General features: G+C 48.8%; 1 protein-coding gene across 1 annotated transcript in view; it reads right to left on the reverse strand.

Annotated features, from left to right (window-relative positions):
- Nucleotides 1-27565, reverse strand: part of Itga9 (integrin subunit alpha 9) — a 322030-nt gene that overhangs the window by 278054 nt on the left and 16411 nt on the right. The window contains exons 3-5 of the mRNA XM_045136949.1: nucleotides 21024-21151; nucleotides 18839-18945; nucleotides 5882-6005 (exon numbers count right to left, since the gene is read on the reverse strand). Coding sequence (XP_044992884.1) covers nucleotides 5882-6005; nucleotides 18839-18945; nucleotides 21024-21151 — 359 coding nt within the window. The remainder of the gene's footprint in view (nucleotides 1-5881; nucleotides 6006-18838; nucleotides 18946-21023; nucleotides 21152-27565) is intronic.

Genomic DNA, 27565 nt, shown 5'->3' on the forward strand with positions numbered 1-27565 from the left:
AAAACCTTGAGTGATCTTGGAAAGGTGGTACGCAGTTTGGGCGTTTCTTCACTCAAACCACCCTTGCAGCCATCTCAGGAGGGTGCAGTGCTCCTTTGAAGGCCCACCATGAAGTCTGACAGCTTTCTGGCCACTTCCGCCTGCATGTTCTCCAGAGCCCCTGCCAACAGCCCAAGCAGAGCCAGGCAGGTCACTTGCGCGGTGGTCTCGAGGCCTCAGCCATGTCTCCCTTGGCCGCTCTGTGGTCGGCCCACCACTGTATGCCCACCACTGCACGGGCCGTGTGCCCAGAGGCGGGGCCCCCCCCTGCCCTTGCTCTGCTCCTGCTGCGTGGCCCACGGTGGGCTCCCACCATCCCGCTGCAGATTCTAAGAGGTTTCTGTTCTCCCAGTTGATAAGTGAAATGTTCTTGACTTCACGCCCTGGCACTTGGGTGCAGCTCAAAGACCTTGGGGGAGACGTGCCCAACTTAAACACGTATGGGTAGGGCAGGAATTATTCCCACGCAGCACCAACATTCAAGCATGGTGTCTGCTTTATTGAAAACGGCTTTTTAGAAATTCTTGTTGATTTTTTTCAGCTGGTATGCGAAACAATGGGGTTCACGCTGACACGTTCACACATACATTGCACTTTGCTCATATGCACCCTGTGACCCTCCTGTCACTTCCCTTCCTCCTGCTAGAAGTTCTTCCCTTTTTATCTACCCCCCTCTTATTTTTATTTGTGAATATGCGTGGGCATGCACGTGGCACATCATGCGTGTAGAGCCCAGAGGACGGCAACTCCAGGGCTCCGCTCCTGTCCCACCTTCTTTGAAGCAGAGGCCCCTTGCTGCTACAAACGGACAGCATGGGCTTCGGATCTTCCCGGTTCCTTCTGCTGCTGTCAGGGCATTTGGGATCAGAGATGCACGTGCCACTTTGTATCCAGCTTTAAGTGGGTACGAGAGAAGAGCGAAGTCGGATTGGCAGGCTTTGCTAGCAAGTGCCTTTCACCCATGAGCACCCCCACTAACCTCTTTTTTAGAAAGATTTTCATTTACAAAGGGGGGGAGTACACCAGGGCCTCCTGCCACTGCAACCAAACTCCAGATATGTGCGCCACTCTGCACACCTGGCTTTATGGGGAGTCAACTCCAAGCCATCAGGCCTTGCACGCAAGCACCTTTAACCACTAAGCCGTCTCCTTGGCACCACCACCCACCGCATTACCCTCATTTATTTTGGTTTATTTTTTGGTTTTTTCAAGGTGGGGTTTCACTCTAGCCCAGGCCAACCTGCAACTCACTGGAATTTACTACGTAGTCGCAGGGTGGCCTTGAACTCACAGTGATCCTCCTACCTTTGCCTCCCTCGTGCTGGGATTAAAGGAGTGCGCCACCATGCCCGGCCCATTGCCCTATTTTAAGGGGGCTGTGTTACTCAGGTTTTGTCTCTCAGGCACTTAATAAAATAGAGTGGGCTCTCTTCCTGGAACACACTACCGTGACTACAAACCTTGCCAACCTTCCAGTGTGTCAAAACATATAGCATACTAGCAAACTCACTCAGTGTAGAGTATGTTGGCGGTTATATCCCAGATATATGTAAGAACTCATTTAACCCTCTTCCCAGCCTCTTGAGGTGGGTGAGGCCCAAAGAGTCTAAATTACTCATCTGAAGACACGCTGGTAATTAGAAGGAGCGGCAACACCAGGACTTGAACCCTGGCAGTTCTGGGTCCTGTTCCTGCCGCTGGATCGCTTTGCCTCCACACTGTGTGGCAAGACAATAGCTAAATGAGAATTTCAGCTTGCATAAGCCTTACTTAGCTCTTAGACCTTGACACGGACAGGAGGCTGGTCCAGATGACAGTTGGAGGGTCCTATCACACTCTAAACACTTCCATTGTAATTATGCGCAATGTGGCCCTCAGCTGGAACACAGAGCTTGCATCCCTGAGACTTTTCCACATTAAGAGAAAATAATGGCTGGTTCAAAAGCCAAACTTAGCTTCATTAAGACCACAAAACAGGGAAGTAGAGATCTCCAAAAGCAACAGCACAGACAAGAGCGTTCTCAGCGCAGCCTGCCACCCACCCACCCCACAAGTCATCTAGAGAAATCTGAGCATCTGCCGCTGCCCCACTCCCCTCACGGTGCCCAGAGCACAGAAGCTGCGTGTTCAGTTCTCAGTTTCCTCCTTAGCGGTTGCTCTTATACCCCAACACCCCCCATACCTGCCCTGCGCCTCACTGATACCGTCTGCCAAAACACAACAGAACCCGGAAGGCTGTGTACTCTTGAGGGAAGAGCACTGGGTGGGAGTTACCCATCTTGCTGACTCTTCCCTAGTTCCATGGGACCGCCATGAAATCAGGGGACAATCAAAACAAATAGATTTTTCAGCAATAGGGTCCTACCAAGGGCCTTGGCAATAGCCTGTAATGTTTTAGAGGCAACAGGGACCTCCCTGGCCAACAACTCACTGGAAGGTATCCTATCCCTGGCACTGAAAAACTTTCTAGTAATAATTTATGGCTTCTAGATGTGTCATTATTGAAAAAAGTATGTTTTAAAAAAAAGTATTTTGTCATGTGTCTTATTCAGAATATCTTGAGTTTTGATTGACCCTCTCCCCCCTCCGCCCCCGCCACCGCCCTTCTTTTACACTCCACATCCCTGAGCCACAAAGTCACTGAGAAATCAAGCTGGTGCTGAGCAGAAAACGGCCTCCCTGTAGCCCAGCCAACTGAAAACTGGAAAATGCTGCACTGTCTGCATCCCTATGGGGGAAAGAAGTCATCAGTGGTGAAAACAGTGGACACTGGAAGCCTCAAGTTTGGCCAGACAGGCCAAATGACCAAACAGGTGCAATAGTGGCATGTCTGCTCTGGGGGAAACCAACTGCTCTCTCATTGAACTGAAGGCCTGCTCTGTGGGAGGGAATACATGCCTGGTACTGAAAACCTAATCAAAAGCCTATGGCAGGGGAGGTCATGAGCCTTAGGGGTATAAAGTCTGCTCTTGTCTGGATAAATGCATAAGTTATTCTCACCAAATTGCCCTGAAATCACTACACTAATGTTCATACTCATATAGTAATGCTACTCTCACTTTTGGCTAGAGAAGCTTCTCTTTTCAGGCAACATAGTGCTGAGAAGAAGTGACAGAGGAGTATCCAGCACTGAAACATCTGTATCACCCTCCAAGGCTCAGGGTCCATTGCAGAAGAGGTAGCAGAAAGAATGTAAGAGCCTTACATAAAACTATCCAGACAGAAATTGGCCTTAATATCCATGACTTCACAGTGCCTAGCAATTCCTACACAAGACCCTCATAATAGGACAAAAATATAATAACATTAAATTAAAAGACAGACTAATGGATAGAGGGAGAGGATATGATGGAGAGCAGAGTTGTGAAGGAGAAAGTAGGAGAGGGGAGGGAAATATGGTTTATTGTCTGTAAGTATAGAAGTTGTCAATAATAATATATATGTATTATATGTGTGTGTGTGTGTGTGTGTGTGTGTGTGTGTGTGTGTGTAAAACAAATAGATTTGGGCCCAATTCACAGCATGCTATGTGAGGCTTCCTGAGATGAGCCCTCTGTCAGCCTGGGGTCCTGACATGAGTCCTGTGTCAGTCAGCTATAACTGGGTAACAACTACAGATCTTCATGGCAAACAATACTAAGTGATGATTCTTTGCAATTGTACCTATACACTGAGTTCTGAGCTCAGTTCTGCTCCGTGCTTCTCTTTTAGGATCGCGAGCTGTGTGGGATGTGAGAAGCACTGAGGGGAGGGTGGAGACATGCTGTCTGACATGGTCTGGCTTGGAGCTCACACGCTCTTAATGTAAGTGAGGGACATGTAGACAGACTCCAGCTGAACCTGCCACAGCTCTTCCCTGCTGCTTAGCTCACACGGTTGTCTATGTTCCTGCCTACCTTCATATGAAGCCTCCACTCTATTTCTCTCTGCTTGCAAATAAATAAATAAAATAGTTAAAAATTAAAAAGAAATCAATTGGCTTAAAAGTCATCAATTTTGCTTTGCCCAGTGACCAAGAACTTGAGGTTCAAAGCAAGATGGCCAGAGAAGAGGCATGTTCCTTTCAAATCCCTGACCATCACCCCTTGCACCTACACAGCACATTCCACGTGACTTTCATCCCAGGAGAGACACATGGAATTGACCTGAAATATGCCTGCAATCAGAGTCCACCCAGATCAGTTCACCCCCAGCCTGTGTGCAACTCCATAAGAGAGAACACAATGTCAAGTATTACCTGTTATGGAGATTCATGGTTGTTACACAGCGCTAGCTAACTGCTACAGGGAGCTCTTCAAGTTATACCCAGAAGGTGCCCAATCTCTGGATTCTGTCCAGTTCCAGGCACACGAGAATCAACAGACCTTGGAGGTTAAGCTCTGTTGTCAGCTTAATACTGGTTAGGAATCCACAGATGCTCCTCTTGGCTGGGTCTCTGAGGTTGCTTCCAGGAAGGACTGACTGACTGAAGGAGGAAGTGCTTCCCTGAAGTGGGCCAGACCCCAGAGTGGCCGTCCTCCCGGAAGGGCCTGTACGTAAGGAAGCCTGAGAGGGAAGAGCCCCTTCCTCCGGCCTGGCTGCCGGCTCTGCTTGCTGCTGAGCGTCTTCACTTGCATGGGCATCTGTCCTGTCTGGCTGTCCTTCCTTGGCGCCGGAACCAAGTTTCCTCAGCCAGGAGCCAGTGTCTCTCCAGGAAGCTTCCAGGCCTTCAGTGCCAGAAGGGGACTTCTGACACCTCCAGCCTCCCGGGCTGGGCAGCTTCTGGGTTCCTTGACTCTCAAGGCTGCAAACTGCTCTTCTTGGACTGTCATAAGCTATCCAATAAAGTCCCTTTTTAATACAATTCATCTTTGCCGGTTTTGTTCCTCTAGAGAACCCTAATACGGATGCCACAGGAGAACTGAATGTATAAGGTCATTCAATTTCTACCACACTCTGGGTTTCTGAATGTTTGGGTCTCGTCTTTCCCCAGCCCAGGACATTTGTCCATAGTGCAGTCAGGAGCTATGTGAAGGCCCAGTGACCATCTGGGAGCTGCAAGAGGCCTGTGGAGGCCATCTGAGAAGTCCAGAGAGAGGGAATTTTCCAAGACCCACTGTTTGACTGAATCTTGTCTGTGGTACTTCTCATAGCAAACCACATGGGCTTTGTGGAAGAAATGAGTAGCCAGCTGGGCCTGGTGGCTCACACCTGTAATCCAAGCACTCAAGAGGCAGAAGTAGGAGGGTGGCTATGACTTCGAGGCCATCCCTGGACTACAAAGTGAGTTCCAGGTCATCCTGGGCTAGAGTGAGACCCTACCTCAGAAAAGCAAACCAAGAGAGCTGGGCATGATAGTGCACACCTTTAATCCCAGCACCCGGGAGACAGAGGTAGGAGGATCGCCATGAGTTCAAAGCCAGCCTGAAACTACATAGTGAATTCCAGGTCAGCCTGGGCTACAGTGAAACCCTACCTCAAAAAACAAAAAGCAAACAAACAAAATAAGCAAACCAAAGAAAAGGAAAAGAGAATGAGAAGAAATAAAGAAAGGAAGGAAGGAATAGAGGGAGGGAGAAAGGAGGAGGGAATAAAAGGACAGAAGAAAGGAAGGAAGGAAGGGAGGGAGGGAGGGAGGGAGAGAGGGAAGAAGGGAGGGAGGGAGAGAAGGCAAGGCATTACTATCCCCTTTATTTCTGTCTTTTACCTATATGTGACCTTGGACCAGAGGCCATCTTAGGAGCAAGCAACACTCCATTTGCGCTATCATGCAGAAACCCGGGTGGTGGCGTGGAGGGGCAGGATGAAGACTGCTGAAGTCCTGTAGTGGGCAGAGGACTGAGAGAGAATCGTCCACACTCACCTTCATAGCAAGGGATCAGCGTCCTGCCTTTGGCCTGGAGGTTGGATGGGATGATGTAGCAGAAACCATGGGGCAGGATGTGGTCGGTTTCATAGTAGATATTCTTCCAGCGGTGCGCACAGGCCTGGAGGGACAGAGACGCGGTGAGAGCCAGAAGTTCAGCCCCAAGACCTGCATGTCAGGTGGGAGGAACTGGGGACATAGGACGGAATTTGCTTTCTCCAGGGCCCAGCCATACTTTCACACCAGGTTAGCCGAGCCCAGCGTGAAGGAGAATGAGTGCCTGCGAAGCCACGGGGAGGAGACAGAGAACAGATCCACAGGGAGGTGTGTGGCTAATTCTGAGCCCTGGAGTGTCAAGACGCAGGGTGATAGGCTAGAGTCTGGAGCAGGAGAGAAGCTCTAGGTGCAGGTGAGGTCAGGAGACACAAGGACGGTGAGATGTCACCCTCCACACTGAGCATGCGAGGAAGAGTTCTAGAAAGAGCAGCGAGTACAGAGGACATGAGGCAAAACAGGCTTGGAAAATCAAGGGGAAGAAAGAAGGTAGGTGGGGATGGCTATGGCGGGAGGAGAAGGAGGTCCAAGAGGGACCCAGGGGGTCGTGGTAATGACTGTGACTTCAGCTGAAGGCCAGCTTCCCACAAGTGAGTGCTGTGATGGGATTAACAGTTGGAAGGCTTCCTCAGCTGCCACGCAGAGACCATATGTAGGCAGGACAAGAAGTGGACATTCCAGCGAGAAATGTTACTGACCTGGACCAGGATGGGGCATGGGGAAGAACGAAGGGGACAGTAGAGCTCACAACACACTAGGGGAATTGCCAAGTGAAGACACAGCAGGAAAGAGACCGCCCATATTTCACTGTTTTCCCTGCAGAGACATTCAGCGTGGGTCTCAACCAAAGACAAACGTATGTGGACAGTTCTTCCGATGAGGAATATTTACACACAGCAAAAATGCACAGGTCTTGCTGTGCTTGGTGGCACACACCTTTAATCCCAGCACCCAGGATTAGCTTGAGACTATAGGGTGAGTTCCAGGTCAACCTGGGCTAGAGCAAGACCCTACCTCGAAATACCAAATATGCAAAAAAAAAAAAAAAAAAAAAAAAAAAGCACAGGTCTCAAATGGAGCCCTTGGTAAGCTTTGGCCGATGCACACACCCATGTCACCAAACCCCAGTGTGAAACTCACCAGAAAGTTCCCTGATATACCATGGAGTGGTTGCCTTTGACCAACTGGTCAAAGAAAGCCTTGTGAGGCGAGAGACCCGAGACCAAGAGGGTGTGGGGTGTGGGGTGTGGGGAAGGTTCGGGGCAGAGGGTGGATGAGCGTAGCCTGTATGAGCCGTGATGAGGGCATAAGGAATGAATGGGCCCCTCAGTTAGCATTTCTATTTTTTGCATGTGTATGCGTGTGTATATGTTTGCAAGTGTGGGGTGTGAATGTGCTGGACATGTGTACCTGTGTGAGGCGGTCAGAGGTCAACCTCAGCTGTCTTCCTCAATCTCTCTTCACCTTATTTTTAGAGTCAGTCTCTCACTGAACGTGGAGCTCACTGATTTACTAAGATGAGCTGGCCAGCAAGCTCCAGGAATTCTCCTACCTCTGCCGTAGGGCACTGGGATTACAGGCACGTGCTGCCCTGGCTGCCTCTCACACGGGTCTCTCAATCAGGTCCTCATGCTTGCGTGACGGCTGCCTTATCCATTGAGCCGTCTCCGCAGCCCCTCTACCGGGCTTTTGAGAGCGGCTGTTCAGTCTGGGGTCGAACTCTCAGGAGATACTGGGAGGGGACGTGATTCCTACCAGCACGCTCCGCACACCAGCCAGGGAGCAGAGTTGGCTCGTCTCACCTGACAAAACATGCCCCTGCCTCACACTTGGATGTAACAGCTGGTCCCTGTTTGGCATGTCTCCACATACTCATGCCACGATGCGGATAAGAAACACAGCTGCTCTCTCGGAAGACATGCGGCGCCGGCCAAAGCCCACGTCTCCTGAGCATCCTCCACTCACCTCTGTATTCCGTTCACCAGTTTTCCTTAAAATACTGAGCTTGAAAATAACCAGAGATGTTACCATCTTAGTCGGTTTCCATTAAGCTCACTGCGTCCATGGTGATTAGCTTTCAGAATGCTGGTGGTCCACCTTTGACTTCTCCAGCCGTGGAAGGCAGGTGGAGAGAACTCTTGTTTTCTTTATGGGAACACTGAGTAGCTGAGTGTGCGCTGGGAGATGGTCAGAGGATGCAGCGAACAGGACTGGAATGTGTGGTGTCTAAATCCTGTCTCACTAGAAAGCACTTTCATCCTAAGACTCCAGAGTCCTGTCTGAGACACCTCCTGTCCCCCTGCAGCAGATCTCTTGGACATTCTTCCAACCTTTGTGAGGAGGGTCCAGGACCTGAAATCCCCCCGGTTGGAATGGGATGTCCAAGGTCACTGATTGCCAGATCCTCCTGAAACATTCTATAAGGTCATTGTCTTCTAAGATTTTCTTTAAAAACTTTATTTATTTATAAGAGAGAGAAGGGGCATGCCAGACGCATGCACCCCCTTGTGCATGTGGCTTATGTGGGTCCTGGGGAATTGAACTGGGTTCCTTAGCTTCACAGGCAAATGCCTTAGACACTAAGCCAGCTCTCCAGCCTCCTAAGCTTTGAGTAGACCAACACCAGGATCCCTGTCACACTGCTCATCCCAAAGACAAAAGAGAATGGTGCCAAGAATGGTGCTGGAGACCAGCGCTTGTGGGCACTCTGCCTCGTGTCTGTGGACATTAGACTACAGGAATCAACACAGCGCTGCCCTCCTACTGTGCCGCCTTCCCACCTCCCCATTTGGTGCTAAAATAGCTCATTTCTCAACGATGGAAATAATATGAAGAACCATATAAAAAAAAAAGTCACAAAGCAAATAATTACCCCATTCCTTCTCACAAGGACATCCCTCAGTCCCATGAGGGAGTGTTGCAAACGCTGCAGCAACTCAAATCCCGTACATAAAATGATCTGTTTGGTGTGTGAGCTCATACATATGGTATCTCTAGATCACTTATCATAGAACTTATCATAGCCTAAATGTTACACAACTGTTATACTGTATTGTTCAAGGAGTCATGATGAGAACAAGTCTTCTAAGTTTAGTATGCATTCAGTTTTTGAGGCAGGATCTCTTTGGCTGACTAGTAGCTCAGGCTGGGCTCTAACTCAAAGAGACCCTTCTACGTTAACTTCCTAAGGGCTCCCAAGTGAGCCACCATATCCAGCTTCACACACAATTACACAAAACAAGTAGTGCTGGAGATATGGCTGAGCAGTTAAGGCGCTTGCCCGCGAAGCTAAGAACTCATGTTCGAATCTCCAGATCCCACATAGCCAGACACAGTGATCCAAGCATGGAATGTCACACATGTGCACAAGGGGGCGCACACATCTGGAGCTTGTTCACTGTGGCTGAAAGCTCTGGTATGCCCATTCTTTCTCTCTCTCAAAATAAATAATAATAAAAATTAAAATTAAAATAATGGTAGTTTTGGCCAAGCTGGAGGTAGTCTCTCAATTGCGCTGCTGGCTGCTATAGATCAGTGGGGTCGCAGAGCTCAGAACGTGGCCTCGGAGCCACCAGGGGGGCTGCAGGCCACTTTAATTTTGATTGCTGTTGCTACTGACATTTGAACTAAAGTGGTGAAGCAACCCACGCGTCAACAATTACGTGTTTCTTATGCACAGAGACAGTGCCTCTTCCCCATAACTGATGGCTAACCCCACAATGCACGACCCTCATTCCCCAACAGAGAGGGTCCCTGTGGAGTGGGGAGGGCAGGGAGGAGGCTGACAATGGTACCAACATGGTTGTATACACACTGTGTACCTAACTAATAAAATAAACAAATAAATCACTCTTTTCCCAACAATAAGGGGAAAAAAAAACCTCAATTACATGTTTCCTTAATGCGAGTAGTTGCTTCTGTCAGTGACCCCCACCACAACATGCTCTCTCTCTGTTGGCCCAAAGCAACAAGGCCAAGTGACTACGGGCTGAAACCTCTGAAACAAAGCCCAGAGAGACCATTCCACCACACGGACTGATTATCTCAGGTATTTTTTTTTAATAGTGATGGAAAACTAACAGCATGTATAAATATTAAATACATGTTCAATAAAGGGCTTTAATCTAAACTGATTGAATCTGAAGACACTGAATCCATGGATACTGAAAGACCCATTAATGCACTTCTAAATTTTCAGGTTCTGACTCAGTTCTGATTGCTTACAAATGTGAAGAACTTACATCACCTAGCTCATGAGTAAATTCGCTGTATTAAGGACTCAGCCAGTGGCTTGGAGGGCGACTGCACGCTGCTGCAATCTGGGATATAGTGGCTGAAGCTGGTCACAGGGCTGTTGCCCACCAGCTGCACACCCTGGCACAACTGTGTCCCTGAAGGTGCAGTATGTCGTCCGCTTTGAAGTCCTATAAAGCACAGGACACCCAAAAACTACATTTAACACTAATCTAAAATTCCAGCACAGGGAGGTCTGAAATGTCACAGGTACAGAAACGTTTGTAAATGTATTATAAAAGAAAACACTATGCTTGGCTTGATTATCATCACAAACACTTATCAACCTGACCTGTACTTACACTAAAAAATAGAAAAGGGCTAGAGAGATGGCTTAGTGGTTAAAGAGCTTGCCTGCAAAGCCAAAGGACCCACATTCAGTTCCCCAGGACTCACATAAGTCAAATGTATAAGGTGGCACATGCATCTGAAGTTCATCTGCAGTGCACCCATTCTCTCTCGCTTGCTATTTCTCTCTCTTTCTCTCTCAAGTAAACAAATAAAATTCAAAAATTTACACAAATAGAATAGGTTTCTGAGGAGTGATCTGCAAAGCATCAAGACACCGTCAGTCTCTGGAGTGAGTTGTTGTGGGAAAAGAACTTGAAAAAGAGCTTGCTCTGGAAATAGAAGGACTTGCTGTGGGCTAGGGGTAGAGCTCAATGGTAGGGTGTACCCTTAGTCTCATACATAAGACCCTTGGTGAGAGAGGAATGAAGGAAAGAAAAAGAGGAGGAAGAAGAGAAGAAGGTCAAAAAGGAGAAGGAGAAAGGGGGAGGAGAAGGAGGAGCGACTAAGAAGAAGAGGGAGGAGGAAGAGGAGACACAGAAGGGGAGAAGAAAGAGGAGGAGAGGAGAAAAGGAAGGAGGATAAGCCAAGGAGAAGAAGAGGAAGACAGAAAAGGCAGCAGTAAAAACTTGCTTAGGAAAATTCAGCTTGCAAATCATCCTGAAGAAAGGGGCGTAGGACCTGCCACCACCCCCAGATCTTAGAATAGGTATATTCCTGTTAGAAGAAATTGTTTCCTCCCAAGGAATAAAAGAGAGAGAGACGTAACCAATTCGATTCACAGGCCTTTCTTGTCCTGGGATAAGTGCATTCTTTTTGGAAGGTGGGTCATGGCCTCTCTAGGCGATCACAAATACTTGTCGATTCCTGGCCGACTACCCCACACCAGCATCCGCATACAGAAGGACAACCCTTCCTCGCGTTTCCAGAACCACAGCACACAGCCAGGCCAAGCTCCGGCCGCGATCACTGGGCAGTAGGCACAGGATCAAAGCGAGGCTGGGATGGGAGGCCACAAACTCCCGGAAGAAGCCACTTCACCAAGGAGAAGGAGGAGGTCACAAGGCGGAACCTGGGGGGAGCTTCTGGGGTGCAGGCAGCTTTTGGGTGCTGGGTGCAGGAATGTTCCTCTGGTAGAAAAGGTCACTTACATGTCATCAGGTGGTCTGTGCACACGTTCGCATGTGTCACAGCTCAGTGAGAAGCTCACCCATTCACACACGAAATCAGGAGACGGAGACAGATGAGCATGGGGGAAACGTACCCCATTGCTTTGAAGAAAATACATACAAGGGAGGTGGAGAGCTGACAGGGAGAGAGGCCTGACATGTCAGAAGGAAACGGCAGAGACAGAGCCGGAGGATGCTGCTCCCACCCCAAGACAATCTCTGAACTTGAGTTAGTTGTTATCTGAGCCTTGGCAACTCTGGTGGAATGAGAGGCAGTAGACTCTGGGCTGTCCTCTGAGGTCGGCAAGAAGCAGTCAGAGCAAAAACTAGGCTTGTCCAGGGGTTAGAACAAGAACTGTTGTTTTTCTCTCCCCAGTTTCATTTTTTAATTTTTTTCATGTTTTATTTATGTGTGTGTATGAGAGAGAGAGAGAGAGAGAGAAAGAATGGGCACACCAGGACATCTAGCCACTGAAAACGAACTCCAGATGCATGCTCCATCTTGTGCATCTGGCTTAAGTGGGTTCTGGGGAGTCAAACCTCAGTCCTTAGGCTTTGCAGGCAAATGCCTTAACCACTAAGCCATCTCTCCAGCCTTTTCTCCCCGATATCTCTGCTGTCGTCGTTGTTTTGTTCTGCTTGAGGCAGGGTCTCACCGTAGCTCAGGTTGTCCTGGAACTCACTGCGTAGGCCAGGCTGGCCTCAGACTCCCTCCCAGCAATGCTCCTACCTCAGCCTCCCAGCGCTGCGACTGAAGTCGTGAGCCACCCCTCCTGACTAGTGACACTAGTTCTTTAAACAGCCCCTCTGCACACCAGGAATGCAGGGTCAGATTGTCAGAAGGAAAGGGACGAGTCTCCAGTCTTGATGTAGTGTCTGCATTACAGATTATTACTTGTTTTATGGGGCAAAACAGGGCAGTATCACAATGCCCACAAAACCCGTAATGCCTCCCCGGGGGACAATCCAGAGCAGCACACAAGACAAGCAGTTCTGTGAACGTGGGGAAAGAGCCGCACTGAGAATGCAAAGCGGTGAGTGGGGACGGCAGAGCCACAGCCATGAGAGACATATGTGTGATATACAGACATGACCTCATGATACACACGCCCACTCACTCCTCACTGGGCCACTGAGAGCCTTAATTGCTCCATTAAATGGTAATAACAATTTTTTTTAAGGTGTGTGGTGGGTGGGTGAGGCAAAATGCAGGCTTGACTGTGAAATAAGAAAATTCATTAGCATTTTATTTACTTGAGGTTATGTATGCATTCCCAAAGAATCCAACTTGATCAGATTTCCAATCTTGGTCTTATGCCTGTGATGTTTTCTGAAACATACACACACACACTCACATATATTCCAACAAATTGGACCAAGAGGGTGTCAAAGACACGTCTGTAGATGTAGACTTGCAGCACTGCCATTCACAACAGATAGAAGCAACCTAAATGCCTACCACTGAATGCACATAGAAAATGCAGTGTCCGCACACCACAAAACATTATTTGGCCTTTAAAAAGAAAAAAAAAAAAAAAAAACAAATAGCCAGGCGTGGTGGCGTACACCTTTAATCCCAGCACTTGGGAGGCAGAGGTAGGAGGATCACTGTGAGTTCAAGGCCACCCTGAGACTCCATAGTGAATTCCAGGTCAGCCTGGACCAGAGTGAGACCCTACCTTGAAAAACCAAAAAAAAAAAAAGAAAAAAAACAGAGCTGGCAAGATGACTCAATGGTTAAGGGCACTTGCTTGGCAAGCCTGCTGATCAGAGTTCAGATCCCCAGCACCCGCGTAAAGCCCATGCAAAGAGTCACACATGACTGAACCCCCTAATGCCTACAGGTAATGGTGGTGGAGTGTGGCCTGAAGCTCACTGGACAGCTAGTCTGGCCTTCCCAGCTACAAGACAGACCCTGTCTCAAAGAAGGTAGAAGAGACAGGACAACACCCCAATGTGGTTCTATGACTTCTACATGCACACACACACACACACACACACACACACACACACACATACACACACACACCAATTTTTTTTTTTGTTTTGTTTTGGTATTTTGAGGTAGGGTCTCACTCTAGCCCAGGCTGACCTGAAATTCACTATGGAGTCTCAGGGTGGCCCCGAACTCATGGCGATCCTTCTACCTCTGCCTCCCGGGTGCTGGGATTAAAGGCGTGCACTGCCATGCCCAGCTCACCCCATTTTTTTTTAAAGGGAAAAGACTGCACTGGGCTCCATGGTTAAAGGTGCTAGCTTGCAAAGCCTACTGGCCCAAGTTCAATTCCCTAGTGCCCACGTAAAGCCAGATACACAAAGTGGTATATGAATCTGGAGTGCATTTGCATGGCAAGAGGCCCTAGTGAGCCCACACACACACACACACACACACACACACACACACACACACACACACACAGACACTCTCTCTCTCTCTCTCTTAAATAAATAAATAATAAATAGCATATTAAAGGGAAAGGAAGTCCTGTCAAGTGCTACAACACAGCTGAACCTTGGGGCATTATGCTAAGTAGAAGAAACTGCCCCCAAAACACAAACACGGCCCGATTCCATTGCATGAGATCTAACAAAATTCTGGCTTAGAAGAAATCAGGACGAAGGCTTCCAGAGAGCAGGGGAAGGGGTAAAGGCGCTGTGCTCAACAGCCAGGCGCTGGGGTTTACACAACGGACAAGTTCTGGAGACCTGATGCACAGAAGTGTTTCCATGCGCTTCCCTTTCTGTATCTTGACTGGGGGGGGGGGGGTTAATTCACTGAGCTATTTATTCACTGACACATGCAAAAGGGTGCGTAGAATGTCTGTACTATAGACTTTAAAAGGTTAAGGTGGGACTGGAGAGAAGGTGCAGTGGTCAAGGCATTTGCCTGCAAAGCCTAAGGACCCAGGTTCAATTCTCCAGTATCCATGTAAAGTCAGATGCACACGATGGGGCATGCATCTGGAGTGCATTTGCATTGGCTAGAGGCCCTGAAGTGCCCATTCGTTCTCTCTGCCTCTTTTTCTCTCTTTCTCTCAAATAACTAAGGAAAATTTTAAAAAAATTATTTAAAAGGTTAAGATAATGCATTGTATGTTATATGTACTTCTAATTGCATGCATTTTTATTTTATTTTTATAATTTTTTTTATTTGAGAACGACAGACACAGAGAGAAAGACAGATAGAGGGAGAGAGAGAGAATGGGCGCGCCAGGGCTTCCAGCCTCTGCAAACGAACTCCAGACGCGTGCGCCCCCTTGTGCATCTGGCTAACGTGGGACCTGGGGAAGCGAGCCTTGAACCGGGGTCCTTAGGCTTCACAGGCAAGCACTTAACCGCTAAGCCATCTCTCCAGCCTGCATTTTTATTTTATTTTTAATGAGTATACAAAGGTATCCTTACGGCATTTTCTTTTTTAATATTTTATTTATCCATTGTGACATTTCAAACAAAATTTGTGTTGATTTTTCTTCCCTGCTGTTGCTGCCTTCCCTGCCCCCATGCCCTCCTCCCCGTCTCCTTCCACGTTCATGTCACATGAGTCCTTTTACCCCCATCCCCCGCTTTCCTCAGCCCCTCCCCCCGTCCTAGTCTCTTTCCAGAACCATCCACTTTCCTGCAACTTTCATCATTTCAGTTTTTGCTTCGCAACTGAGTAAGACTCCAGGACGTATATTGTTGCATACATTTTTGGTCATGGGGGGATGCGAGGCATGAGAACAGCAGGTGCCCTCCAACGCCCCCTCCTTCTCCAGCACCCAGATACATACATCTCCAGGTGGGTGCGCCATGTGCACCTGGCTTCACGTGGGTCCTGGGGAATCAAACCTGGGTCCTTTGGCTTTGCAGGCAAGTGCCTTAACCACTGAGCCATCTCTCCAGCCCCTTCAGGCCATCTTGATTGAGAGATGGCCAGCTCCCGCCCTCTCTTTCCACAAGCATAGTAGAGCAGAGTCCTTTGGGGCTGATTCATTCAGCCGGGGTCAGGCCACCCTGCCTAGAGGAATGTGGTGGCTTGGCAAGGGTCCCATGGCCTGCTGTGACAGGGACTAAAGGACAGGAATCCAAGGCCAGCAGGGAGTGAGGGGAAACCTCAAGGAGACCTACAGGGGTGTCCCGTGGGGAGGCCCTGCAAGGCTTGGTGACAGGGTCCAGCTGTTTCTTCCTTCCCTTCCAAGGGCCAATGAGGGGAGGGGCTGCAGAAGCTTAGCGCAAGAGTGGGCTCCTCAGAGAGGGGACGGGAAACATTGTGCCTGAATCCTCAAAGAAACCTCATTTCCCTTGGGACTGAGCATTCATAAAACCTTCAGGAAGTGACAGTCGACTTATTTCCCTTTTTGTTGTCCTTTTATAACAAAACCTTCCTACAAACCTTTCCTTCAAGCAAAGCCACCGACAGACGACACCTATGAAGTCAGAAGAGTGTCACCTCAGGGGCAGAGCACTGGTGGGCTGGGAAGGGTGCGAGGAGCCTGTGGGAATGCCTGAATGTGTGCGCGTGTGCGCTTGCGTGTGTGCGTGTGTGCACGTGTGTGCGTGTAAAACAAGTTGCAAGCTCCGCATGTTTAAGCTCGGGGTGGTTGGAATATGAAATGGCCCCCACAGCCTCATGTGTCTGTCTTTGAGCCTCACTCTCAATGCCTAGCTGGTGGCAGTTTGGGAGGTGGAGTCTTGCTGGAGGTGGGGGAGGGGGTCTTGAGGTTTTAGCTCAGCCCAAAGCCCAGGACTACGTCTAGCCAGCTTTCTGCTGGTGCCATGCTTGCCCCGCCGTGGCGAAGCGCCCCCTGGAGACTGCAAGTGGAGAAACCCTCTCCTCCCATCAGCTGCTTCTGGTCGGGTGTTCTGTCCTCAAGACAGGAGGTAACAAGCGCCTCAGCATCTCACATCCACTGAGAGGGGTAAAAGACAAGGCAGGTCGTGGCAAAGGCTCGGTGGTGGTAGGAGATCTTTTGCGTCAAGTCCAAACTGTTGGTGATGGAGATGTTTTTTTTTTTTCTCTCCATGCTACCAAATTTACTAAGCTGTAACATATGTGGTTGCTGAACTCCAAAGTATCATAAATGTGACTTAAAGAAGTGAATTTTTAATTTAATTTTGATAAATACCAACAAAGTTAAACTGGCCTGTAGCCTCCCTTGTAAGGTCACGCAGACCTGGGCCGTCAGGCACTTTGTCGCAAAGCCCTGCCTCTCTTTGTGTCGGCTTCAAAGCATCTGAGAGATCAGAATATGTCATATGCAGGGCTGGAGGGATGGCTTAGCAGTTAAGGCATTAGCTTGCAAAGCCTAAGGACCCAGGTTCAATTTCCCCGGTACCCAGGTAAGCCAGATGCACAAGGGGGCGCGTGCATCTGGAGTTCGTGTGCAGTGGCTAGAAGCCCTGCTGTGCCCATTCTCTCTACATGCATTTCTTTCTCTCTCAAAATAAATAAATATGAATTTTAAAAAAAGAATATTTTGGGCTGGAGGGATGGCTTAGCGGTTAAGGCATTTGCCTGAAAAGCCAAAGGACCCAGGCACAAAAACTACAGACACAACATGGATGAGTCTCCAAAGCGTCTTCAGTGAAAGAAGGCTATGGTAAACAGCCCATGCGTATAGCATTGCATTACGGGAGGTTCTAGAAAAAGCGACAGCAATGAATGCTCAGGGGTAGGAGGCGTTGAGAGGACTGAAACAGAGAGAACATTTTGGAATGATGGAAATGTTCTGTATCATAAATATTCTATGTAGGAGACACAGATATATACAACTGTGAAACCAAGCTATAACCGTAAGATCTCATATTTTATATAGATTGTACTTTGACCTGGAGACACACACAAAAGAAGCACTTAGGTAATCGATGAAATTTACAAACTTCTTTCTACCTACATTTTTTTTTTCATGTTCTTCCTTTTCTTATGCAGGGCTGGGAACTGAACTTGGGAACCTGTGCACGCTCTCTCACTGAGCTACAGCCCCAGGCCAACATGTGATTTTTCAGTAGCCACATCTCTGCACCTTGAGACACACAAGACATCTGGTAGATTAAGAAAATAAAGATGGGCTGGAGAGATGGCTTAGCGGTTAACCGCTTGCCTGTGAAGCCTAAGGACCCCGGTTCGAGGCTTGGTTTCCCAGGTCCCACGTTAGCCAGATGCACAAGGGGCACACGCGTCTGGAGTTCCTTTGCAGTGGCTGGAGGCCCTGGTGTGCCCATTCTCTCTCTCTCCCTCTATCTTTCTTTCTCTCTGTGTCTGTCGTTCTCAAATAAATAAATAAATAAAATTTAAAAAAAAAAGAAAAGAAAAGAAAGATGCAGTTGTTGGGCTGCAGAGATGGCTCAGTAGTTAAATGCACTTGCTTGAAAAATCCTGCTAGCCCAGGTTCAATTCCCCAGTACCCACATAAAGCCAGATGCACAAAGCAGTGCATGCATCTGAAGTTCATTTGCAGTGGCAAGAGACCCTGGTACACGCATTCATTCATTCATTCATTCATTCTCTCTCTCTCTCTCTCTCTCTCTGTGTGTGTGTGTGTGTGTGACTTTCTCATAAATACATAAAAAAGACTTTTAAATTCCATTTGTTGTCTACTAGTTGAGTCCAACCTTGACACATGAGTCATGTACAACAAAAGGATAGTTAAGAAAATGGCCCAGTGCTGGAGAGATGACTTAGCAATTAAGGCACTTGCCCACAAAGCCTAACAACCCAGGTTCAATTCCCCAGTACCCACGTAAAGTTAGATTCATGAAGTGGTGCATACATCTGGAATTCATTTGTAGTGACTAAAGGCCCTGGCATGCCCATATTCTCTCTCTCTCTTCCTCCCTCCCTCTCTCCCCCTTTTATTCTCTCTCTCTCTACTTGCAAATAAATAATGAAAATATATTTTTAAATTTAAAATAAGAACATAACCTAATAAAAGCTCATAAACTTACTTAAAGTGTTAGGAGGCTCTTTTGAGAGTTTTTTTATTTGTAACTCGAGTGTGTGGTTCTGGAGTGTAAACTTTGCAGGTGACAATGCTGTGTTATAATGTCAAATAGTTGGATATGCGTAATTCAAGGCCCTGCTTCAGCCCCTACGTCAGCCAGCTTACCCATGGCTCCATTCCCTCCCAGTACGCCGCCCCTGTCCCAGCGTCCCTCCCCACAGAGGCCTTACCAGCACACGGCCATCTGCCTTGGGCTGCCGGGCCAGGCTCACTCCCATCCACTCATCCTCACGGTCTTCCCGACAGGTCTTTCCACAGGGTGCGCCCCGACTCCTCCCTGGAGGAGGAAGAGACAAGTCAGACTTGGGTTAAGGAACGGTGCTCCCAGTTGCTTCTCAAAGGCTGGTCTGGGGCTCAAATCTTTGCCACCTGCCAAGAAGTAAGGAACTAGTGACAAAATGTCAATCAACTCCATAGAAACTTGGGAGAAAATGTAATTCAACTCTGTTACGGTGTGCGCTATTTAAGACGGCCTTTCTTTCTCACAGCAAGACTCTCTAGAGAGAAAAGTGTCTTCACCCACGTTCTGGAGATATGCTTGGCTCAGGAAAATCATAACAATGCTTTGTTTACCAAAAAAAAAAAACAAGAATGAAGAGCTCTAGATGAGAGAGAATTTGCAGTAACACTGTAACAAAGGCTCTTACATGTCAAGTCCTGTTCTGGAAGCTTGTCTCCACGATCACAATTACCTCCTAGGGCTACCCTTGTGGGGTAAGAATCTTTCAAAAAAATGCATTTTTTGGGCTGGAGAGATGGCTTAATGGTTAGCAGTTAAGGCATTTGCCTGCAAAGCCAAAGGGCTGAGGTTCGATTCCCCAGGACCCATGTAAGCCAGATGCACAAGGTGGCACATGAGTATGCAGTTTGTTTGCGGTAGCTGGAGACCCTGGTGTGCCCATTCTCTCTCTCTCTCTCTCTCTCTCTCTCTCTCAAATTAATAACAAAAATAAAATAAAATGCATTTGTGTGTATATGTGCATGTGTTGTACACACGCATACCACGTGTGTGTGCATGTGTGTGTGTGTGTGTGTGCGTGTGCGTGTGTGTGTACGGAGGTCAGAAGTGTTAGGGCTCTTCTTCCACCTTGCTTTGGAGACAGGCTCTCTTGTCTCGTGTCTGCATGTGCCAGGCTATCCTGCCTGCCAGCTTCTGGGTTTTTGGGCTCTGCCTCCCATGGCCTTAGGTGCCTCGAGACACGCAGACACGGGTGCCACTTTGTGTCTTGCTTTATGTGGTGCTGGGCAGAATGAACTCGGGCCAGTGGGCTTGTGAGTAAGCGCCTTTACCCACTGGGTACCTTAACTGAGTCATCCCTCCAGCTCCTATGGTGCACATCTTTTCTCAAAAAAATTCTTTATTTGTTGATTTATTTATTTGAGAGAGAGAGAGAGAGGGAGAAAGAGAGAATGGGCACACCAGAGCCTCCAGCCACTGCAAATGAACTCCAGATGCGTGTGCCCCCTTGTGCATCTGGCTCATGTGGGTCCTAGGAAGTTGAACCTGGGTCCTTTTGCTTTGTAGGGAAGCGCCTTAACTGCTAAGCCAACTGTCCAGCCTGTGGTACATATCTTGATCTCGATTTTGCAGCATGAGGGAACTGAAACACAGGAAGCTACAAGACATCCCCAGTACATCCCACCTGGGGTCCATCTGATGCTAACGATGTGTTTTCCTCTAGATCAAAGAGAGCATTAAGAAACATCCATCTGATCATACATTTCCTTACTCAGGAGGTAAGATATGTGTCTAATCGTACCTTTCCTTACTTAGAATAAAATCTGAGCACTTGGAATAAAATAAAATAGAAAACCTAGCACATAGAATGAAATTCCAGCACTTGACGCTCACCCGTTAGGCCCCGTGTGACCCAGGCCCTGACAGAAGCCAATCGATTCCACTCGCCCCCTTCCTTTCCCACCCCTACAGCGACACCGTCCTTGTTCCGCTGAGAGACACCACTCCTGAGTCTGCCCAGCTAGCTAGGTACAATTCTTTCTTGTAGTCACATACAAAGGTTCCCAGAGATGCCTCTCCCGGCCCTCAAATCTAGATTAAATCAAGTATTCACCTTCGCTCTGGTCTTCTCTCACTTCACTATTTATTTTCTGTCTCTACTAACTACCACTTTCAAGGCTCAGGCTGACAAGATCCTTATTTCGTTCAGAGGCATAGCCCACTATCTAATAACTAGTAGGCATTCAATGTATATTGCAGGAGGGGAAGGTGGGAAGGATGGACTAACAGAAAGTCAAACAGATGGATGGACAGGTACGTGAGTGATCTGGATATCCTGGAGGGGGGAGCATGTAGGGCAGACCCCCGTATACACCTTGAGGGTCACATCCACCCACCTCGAGCCATGTCCAGTTCGGTGCACCTCCGGTCAGGGTTGGTGTGGATGCGGCACTTGAACACCGCCCCAGGCGACCTCACTGAAGTGCTGTATTTGGAATCTGCTTTTGGTGCGCCCACAAGGACCCTGTAGATGAAGAGGAAAAGACATTCCGTCACAAGGTAATACCAGACAAGAGGAGGAAGATGGTTCAACCCTTGCCCGGGCAAGGGTAAGAAATCGTGAATGCTCATTGGCATGAAGGAAACTTCTCAGCTCATCTTGATCTGCAAAGCTGCCGGGAGGTGGGCCTTCCCTGTCCACAGAAAAAGGGCTGCCAGGATATAAGAGTCACCTGTGAGCCTGAGTGGTGTAGAATCTGGGGGTGGAGGTCATGGCACTAAGTTCCCTTCCAAGCATCCCCAAAATAATCTGCCCAAGAGTTTTGTCCATTGTTTCTGGAAACAGTCATCCGGACATATATAGCAAAGACTAAATAATGATAACCAGGAAAGTCTGAGCTCCGCGTGAGCCATTTGGAAAAGGTCTTGCACAAGGCCAAGAGTCCACAGAGCTGCTCAAGGGTGCAGACCATCCCAGGCCTGGCCAGGGCGAACTTGAGCCGTTCCCTGTCGGCAGCAGCCAGGAGAGGGGCTGAAAGCCTGTCTTCCAGGGCCAGGGGAGATGCTCGCTGGTAAAGTGCTTGCCACACAGGTATGAGGACCCCAGTTTGGATCTCAGGAACCCACATAAAAGCTGGGCATGGCAGTAGGCACTTAGAATCTCTTCCTTGCTCTGGGGAGGCAAAGACAGAAGATTCTCTGGGGCTCCCTGGCCAGCCAGCTTAGCTGAATGGGAGAGCTCCAGGTTCAGTGAGAGACCCTGTTGCATTCAGCTCCTTGTTACTGGGACAAACATCTAACCAGACACAGCTTATGGAAAGAAGGGGTTTGTTTTGACGCTGGTGGAGTCCAAGGGAACACCATCAATGGTGGAAGAGGCTGCTTACACGCAGACAGAAACAAGTGCAGCAAGCAAAGCGCCTATGCCAGCAAACAGGAACCACCGGAGCCCGCACGGCTCTCTCCGCACCTCAGGGCTGGACTCTGAGATCCATCCCAAGTGACACCTCTTCCCCAGTACGGCTGTGCCACTGGAGACTCGAAATGCAAGCCTGAGTCTATGGGGCTATATATTCAAACTACCACAGACCCTGTCTCAAAAACAAAATGCTAGAGGGGCTGGAGAGATGGCTCAGTGGGTAAGAGCACTTCCTGTGCAAGAGTGAGGGTCTGGAAAGATCCGAGACTACCTGAGTTCACTGCCCCAGACCCATCAAAACAGGTGGGCGTAGCCACGCGTGTTTGTAACCTCAGGCCTGAGGGGAGCAGATACCAGAGAACTGCTGAGGCTCATGAAAATGGCCCAAAATCAGAGAGAGAAACCGTCCCAAGAAAACATGTGAGGAGTGAGCAATGTGTGTGTGTGGTGATGGGGGGACATCTGACATTCTCTTCTGCCCTCCATACATGCACGTGTGGGCACTTACATCAGCATATACTACACATCTATCATACACACGACAACCACCCCACCCAATCAGTCAATCAAACAATCAATCAATCAATAAATTGAACAGTTGACTGAGGCAGATACCCAACATTGACCTCTGGCGTCCACATGCAAGTGCACACATATGTATACCTACATATGAACATGAATACATGCATGCACATGAACATACAAGCAAAACACACACACACACACACACACACACACACATCTATATATATCTTCTCTTACAAGTCTTGGACTAAAATGCATTTGCTATTATGTCAGAATGTTCCTGGATCCCAGACAGCCCCTCTGGGGATACAGGAAGCTGACCCAAGCTCCGGCAGCCATGTTGATCTCGGGGTCATGGTCACTGATCTAGTTCCCTCTGTCTGCATTTATGCCACTGTTCACTATCGATGCTCTAGACAGGCAGTGAGAGCGGAACTCCAGGAAACAGTATCACAGAGCACATGTCTGAGGCCCTCAGAAGACCTTAGCAGAGGCAAGTGTAGCCATCCCAGAGGACACCATCGCCAACATGGCTCAGAGGCCTGGTGTCAAGGCCCATGGGAAGGCAAGGAGGTCTCACTCTAATTCCCAGCCCCAGACCTGGTGATCCCTGAGGACAGCAGCATAGTGCCCTGCCCTACACAGAACTGTCTCCTTCCTGCTCAGTCATGGAGGGCTGGTATTTGCTCCTGTGAGGATGCTTTGCTGGAGTCCGAGAGAAATCAGTCCCCCAACAATGAGGGCGCCCACCCCAGCAGCCCTGCCGTCTCTCCAGTGGGCAGCCCACACTCCTTGGGCCTCACCACGGTGGGCCCCAGCTGCAGGGTTCCCAAGCAGAAGCCTTGTACAAAACTAGGCAAGGGCTTTCCCAAAGCGGACCTCACTGGCTCACCCACGCAAGGGTGGCTTGGCTGGCCCTTGGCTGTTCTAACACAAATACATAATGAGACTCAGAAGGAAACCCCGAGAAGAAAGGCTACATTTAAGAGATCAATTTCCTCCTTTGCTTCTGAGCTGAGTTTGGGAGTCACTGGGGCAAATGAAGGAGTCTTCCCTGAAACGCCAGTTGTTTTCACAGGTGAAAAGAATTAGCAGATTGGCAACTCGAAACCGCTGAGCCATCCACAGTGTGTCCACATGGCAAGCCCAAAGAGCCAGGGAGTGTAAACAGACCTCGTCCCCTGCAAAGCCCCAGTGGCACGGGGCTGATCCAAGATGTCCTACTGACTCCAGACTCACACCAGCCCAGTGAGCCAGTGTCTTTCATTTTACAACAGTGGCCTGGGCACAGCTCAGTAGTTGAGGGTTCACCTGGCATGGATGCAGCCCTCGATTTAATCTCTGGCACCACCACAAAATAAAAAAACAAGGTCACAATAAATAAACACAAGGACTGGAGAGACAGCTCGGTTGGTATAGGTATAGTGCTTGCCTCACAGGCATAAGGACCTGAGCTCGATCCCTACCACCCATGTAAATGCCAGGCATGGTGGCATTTGTTTGTAATCCAGTATTCAGGAGGCAGAGGTAGGAGGATCTCTGTAGCTCTCTGGCCAGCCAGGCAGTCTAGCTTCATGAGTGAGCTCTAGGCCAATGAGAGACCCTGTCTCCAAAAGAGATAGAAGGGGGCTGGAGAGCTGGCTTAGCAGTTGAGGCATTTGCCTGCAAAGCCAAAGGACCCAGGTTCAATTCCCCAGGACCCATGTTAGCCAGATGCACAAGGGGGCGCACATGTCTGGAGTTCATTTGCAGTGGCTGGAGGCTCTGGCACACCCATTCTCTCCCTCCCTCTCCCTCCCTCCCTCCCTCCCCCCCTCTTTCTCTCTCCTCCTCCTCCTCCTCTTCCTCCTCTTTCTCTGTCAAATAAATAAAAATAAAAATATTTAAAAAAGAGATGGAAAGCATTCCTGAGGTTATCCTTGGCCTCCACAAGCATACACATCTACACACACACACACACACACACACACGCCCCCACACTTATAAGCATTCACACACATACATAAAATAATACATGCATGCAAAGTAGAATAAAAATAAACAAGAGTGAAAATGTGTCACAGGAGTTGGGAAATGGAGGACAAGGAGCTGGCTCAGAGGTTAGAGGCACTTACATGCAAAGCCTGCTGGCCTGGATTTGATTCCAGTACCTAGGTAAAGCTAGATGCACAAAGTGGTACATGTATCTGAAGTTCATTAACAGTGGCAAGAAGCATGGATCAGCTATCCCCTGCCCATAAGTAAATAAAACTAAAAATATTTTTTTTTAAGTTGGAAATGGGCGTTTAAAAAAATTAAAAAGCTGGGTGTAGTGGTGCACACACCTTTAATCTCAGCACTCAGGAGGCAGAGATAAGAAGATCGCCATGAATTCAGGGCACCCTGAGACTACATAGTGAATTCCAGGTCAGCCTGGGCTACAGAGAGACACTACCTCAAAAAACCAAAAATAACACAAAACAAAATTAAAAAGCAAGTTGTGCCTCTACTGTGTGTCCCTGAAACTGACATTGCAACTTTGGAAATTTCAGGTGATGCCTCTGGTTCAAGCTCAGATTGTTAGGCATGAAGGAACCTGGAGGGGCTGAGTTCTCAGGCACTGCTTTCCTCAACCCAGAGCCAAGGCTGAGCATCTAAATCTAAAGCAGCAGCCAGGTGTGGTGACACACACTTTAATCCCAGCGCCAGGGGAGCTGAGGTCAGAGAAGCGCTGTGAGTTCAAAGCCAGCCTGAGCTACATGCAGGGTAAACTACATGCATACAAATCAGCCTGGGATAGAGTGAGGCCCGGCCTCAAAACAAAACAAGAAATAATCCCAAGCAGAGACAAATGGGACCTGCTGGGTTACCACGATCTTCTGAACCCGACCTAGCCATTGGTTCTCATGACAATGACTGATTCAAACCCTGATAATGTCCCTCTGGTTCAAACGTCTAATCCTGTGATGGGGAAACAATGACATGTGTGTGTACACGTGTCTGCTGCACATGGGGTTGCACACCGGAGGAACACACTTGCATCTGTGTTTACAGGACACCGCGGCTTCCTCGGCAAGTCCGGAGTTGGCTCTCTACCGAGGCCACGGAGCAGCAAGGCGGCTGCCTTGGGCCAGCCCGGGATCTTGGCTTGAAGCTATTTCAGCTGGCCGCTTGCCAGGGTGATCCTGAGAGATAGAGATTTCCATGGCTCACAGTTCAGGACAAGCCATGGAAAAGATGCCAGCTGCTTTTCATTTCATTGTCCTCTGGGTTCTAAAGAGACATCCCAACCACTTCCAAGGTCTTCTCCTGGTATCCTTGAGAATACAGTGTCTTTTTCCTCGTATGGCGACCGGTACAAAGAGCTTGCATGTCTATAGACAAAGGCATTTGTTACTAAACTATCAAGCTGGTTTAACCAAACCTCTACTCGCTCCTGCAAGCATGGCCTCTTCCCGGCAGCGTGGAGAACACCAGGCATCTTGATGGAAATCTGGCGGAATCCCAGGCTGTCCCCACCCGCCTGCTTCAGCATCTTACCAAGCTCCCCAGATGGTCTGCAGTGTGAGCGCTGCACAGCATCCTACAATTACCACAGCAAGCAGGTTGCCCTTGAAAGGTGGGGTTCTCCACCTGTCCTATCCCCAGCTAAAGATGCCGAAAACAAGGACATGGTTCACATGGGTAGCCTCAACACTTGAGACACTGAGATGGGACTGGGTTTCAGGCCGGCCTGGGCTACAGAACAAGACCCTATATCAGCAAATGAGCAAGTAAAGAAAAAAACAGTGTTTTTAGAGATGCTACAGGGACGGGGAGATAGCGGAGTCCATTAAGTGTTTACCCTGCAAGCCCGAGGACCTGAGCCAAGTCCCTAGAAACCTTGTGAAAATGCCAGGTGTAGTGGTGTGTGCTTGTGACCCAAGCACTGGGGAGGTGGGCAGGTGCATCCCTGCAGTTCACTGGGCAGCCAGTCTAGCATAATTGGTGAGCTCCAAGCCAATGAGAGAACTTGTTTCAAGAAAATAAAAGGAAGAAGGAAGGAAGAAAGGGAGGGAGGAGAAAGGAAAGGAAGGAGAAAGGAAAGGAGAGGAGGTAGGAGGGGAGGGGCAGGAGGAAAGAAAGAAAGAGAAAAGAAAGAAGGAAAGAAAGAAAGAAGGAAAGAAAGAAAGAAAGAAAGAGGGAGGGAGGGAGGGAGGAGGAAGGAAGGAAGAAGGCTGAGGAGAGGGTTCAATGGAGAACGCGCTCACTTAAGGTAGACTCCCTGAGTTCAACCACCAGACCCCACGGCACTGTGCTGCTTGCAGCCAAGATGGGAGGGAGGGACAGGAGAATTTCCCGAGGGAGGCTCGCCTGTCCTACCCCCAGACCAGCGGTGAGCTCAGCGAAGAAGAGCAGAGTGGAATCCAGAGGCACCCCGCCTCGGGGAGGCCACCAGGTGAAGACCACCTGAAAGTCATCTGCAGACCTCCACACGCGTGCTGTGGCACATGCGTGCATGCACACACACAAAGAAAAAATGTAAAGGCTTTTTGCTTTTTCTTTTTAAAATTTATTTATTTGCAAGGAGAGAGAGAGAGATTGAGCGCGCGCAGCGTGCATGCGGGGGCCAGAGCCTCTTGTCTCTGCAGGCAAATTCCAGATACATGCTCCTCTTGGTGCTTTATGTGGGTCCTGGGGTAGGTAGTCAGGCTTTGCAAGCAAGCCCCTTTGACCACTGAGCTATCTCCCGAGCCCAGTGAAAAGTTGTTAAATGCTAGCTGGCATTCCTGACAAATGGCACTGAAGGTGGTCCTCTGGTCTCCACACACATGTACATGCACCCATAGACATACACATGTGCACACCACACACACACACACACACACACACAATACTGCGAACCTCAAGGGTATTTCAGTCTTTTCAATAGCGCAGAATTCTGGGTTTCTGACAAAGGAAAACCAGCGTGGAGCAGGTACCTACGAGTGTGTGAATGATGGACTCAGCTCCCTATGGGCATTGAATTCGGTCTTC

This window comes from Jaculus jaculus, chromosome 17, assembly GCF_020740685.1.
Source record: "Jaculus jaculus isolate mJacJac1 chromosome 17, mJacJac1.mat.Y.cur, whole genome shotgun sequence".
NCBI classification, from domain to species: Eukaryota; Metazoa; Chordata; class Mammalia; order Rodentia; family Dipodidae; genus Jaculus; species Jaculus jaculus.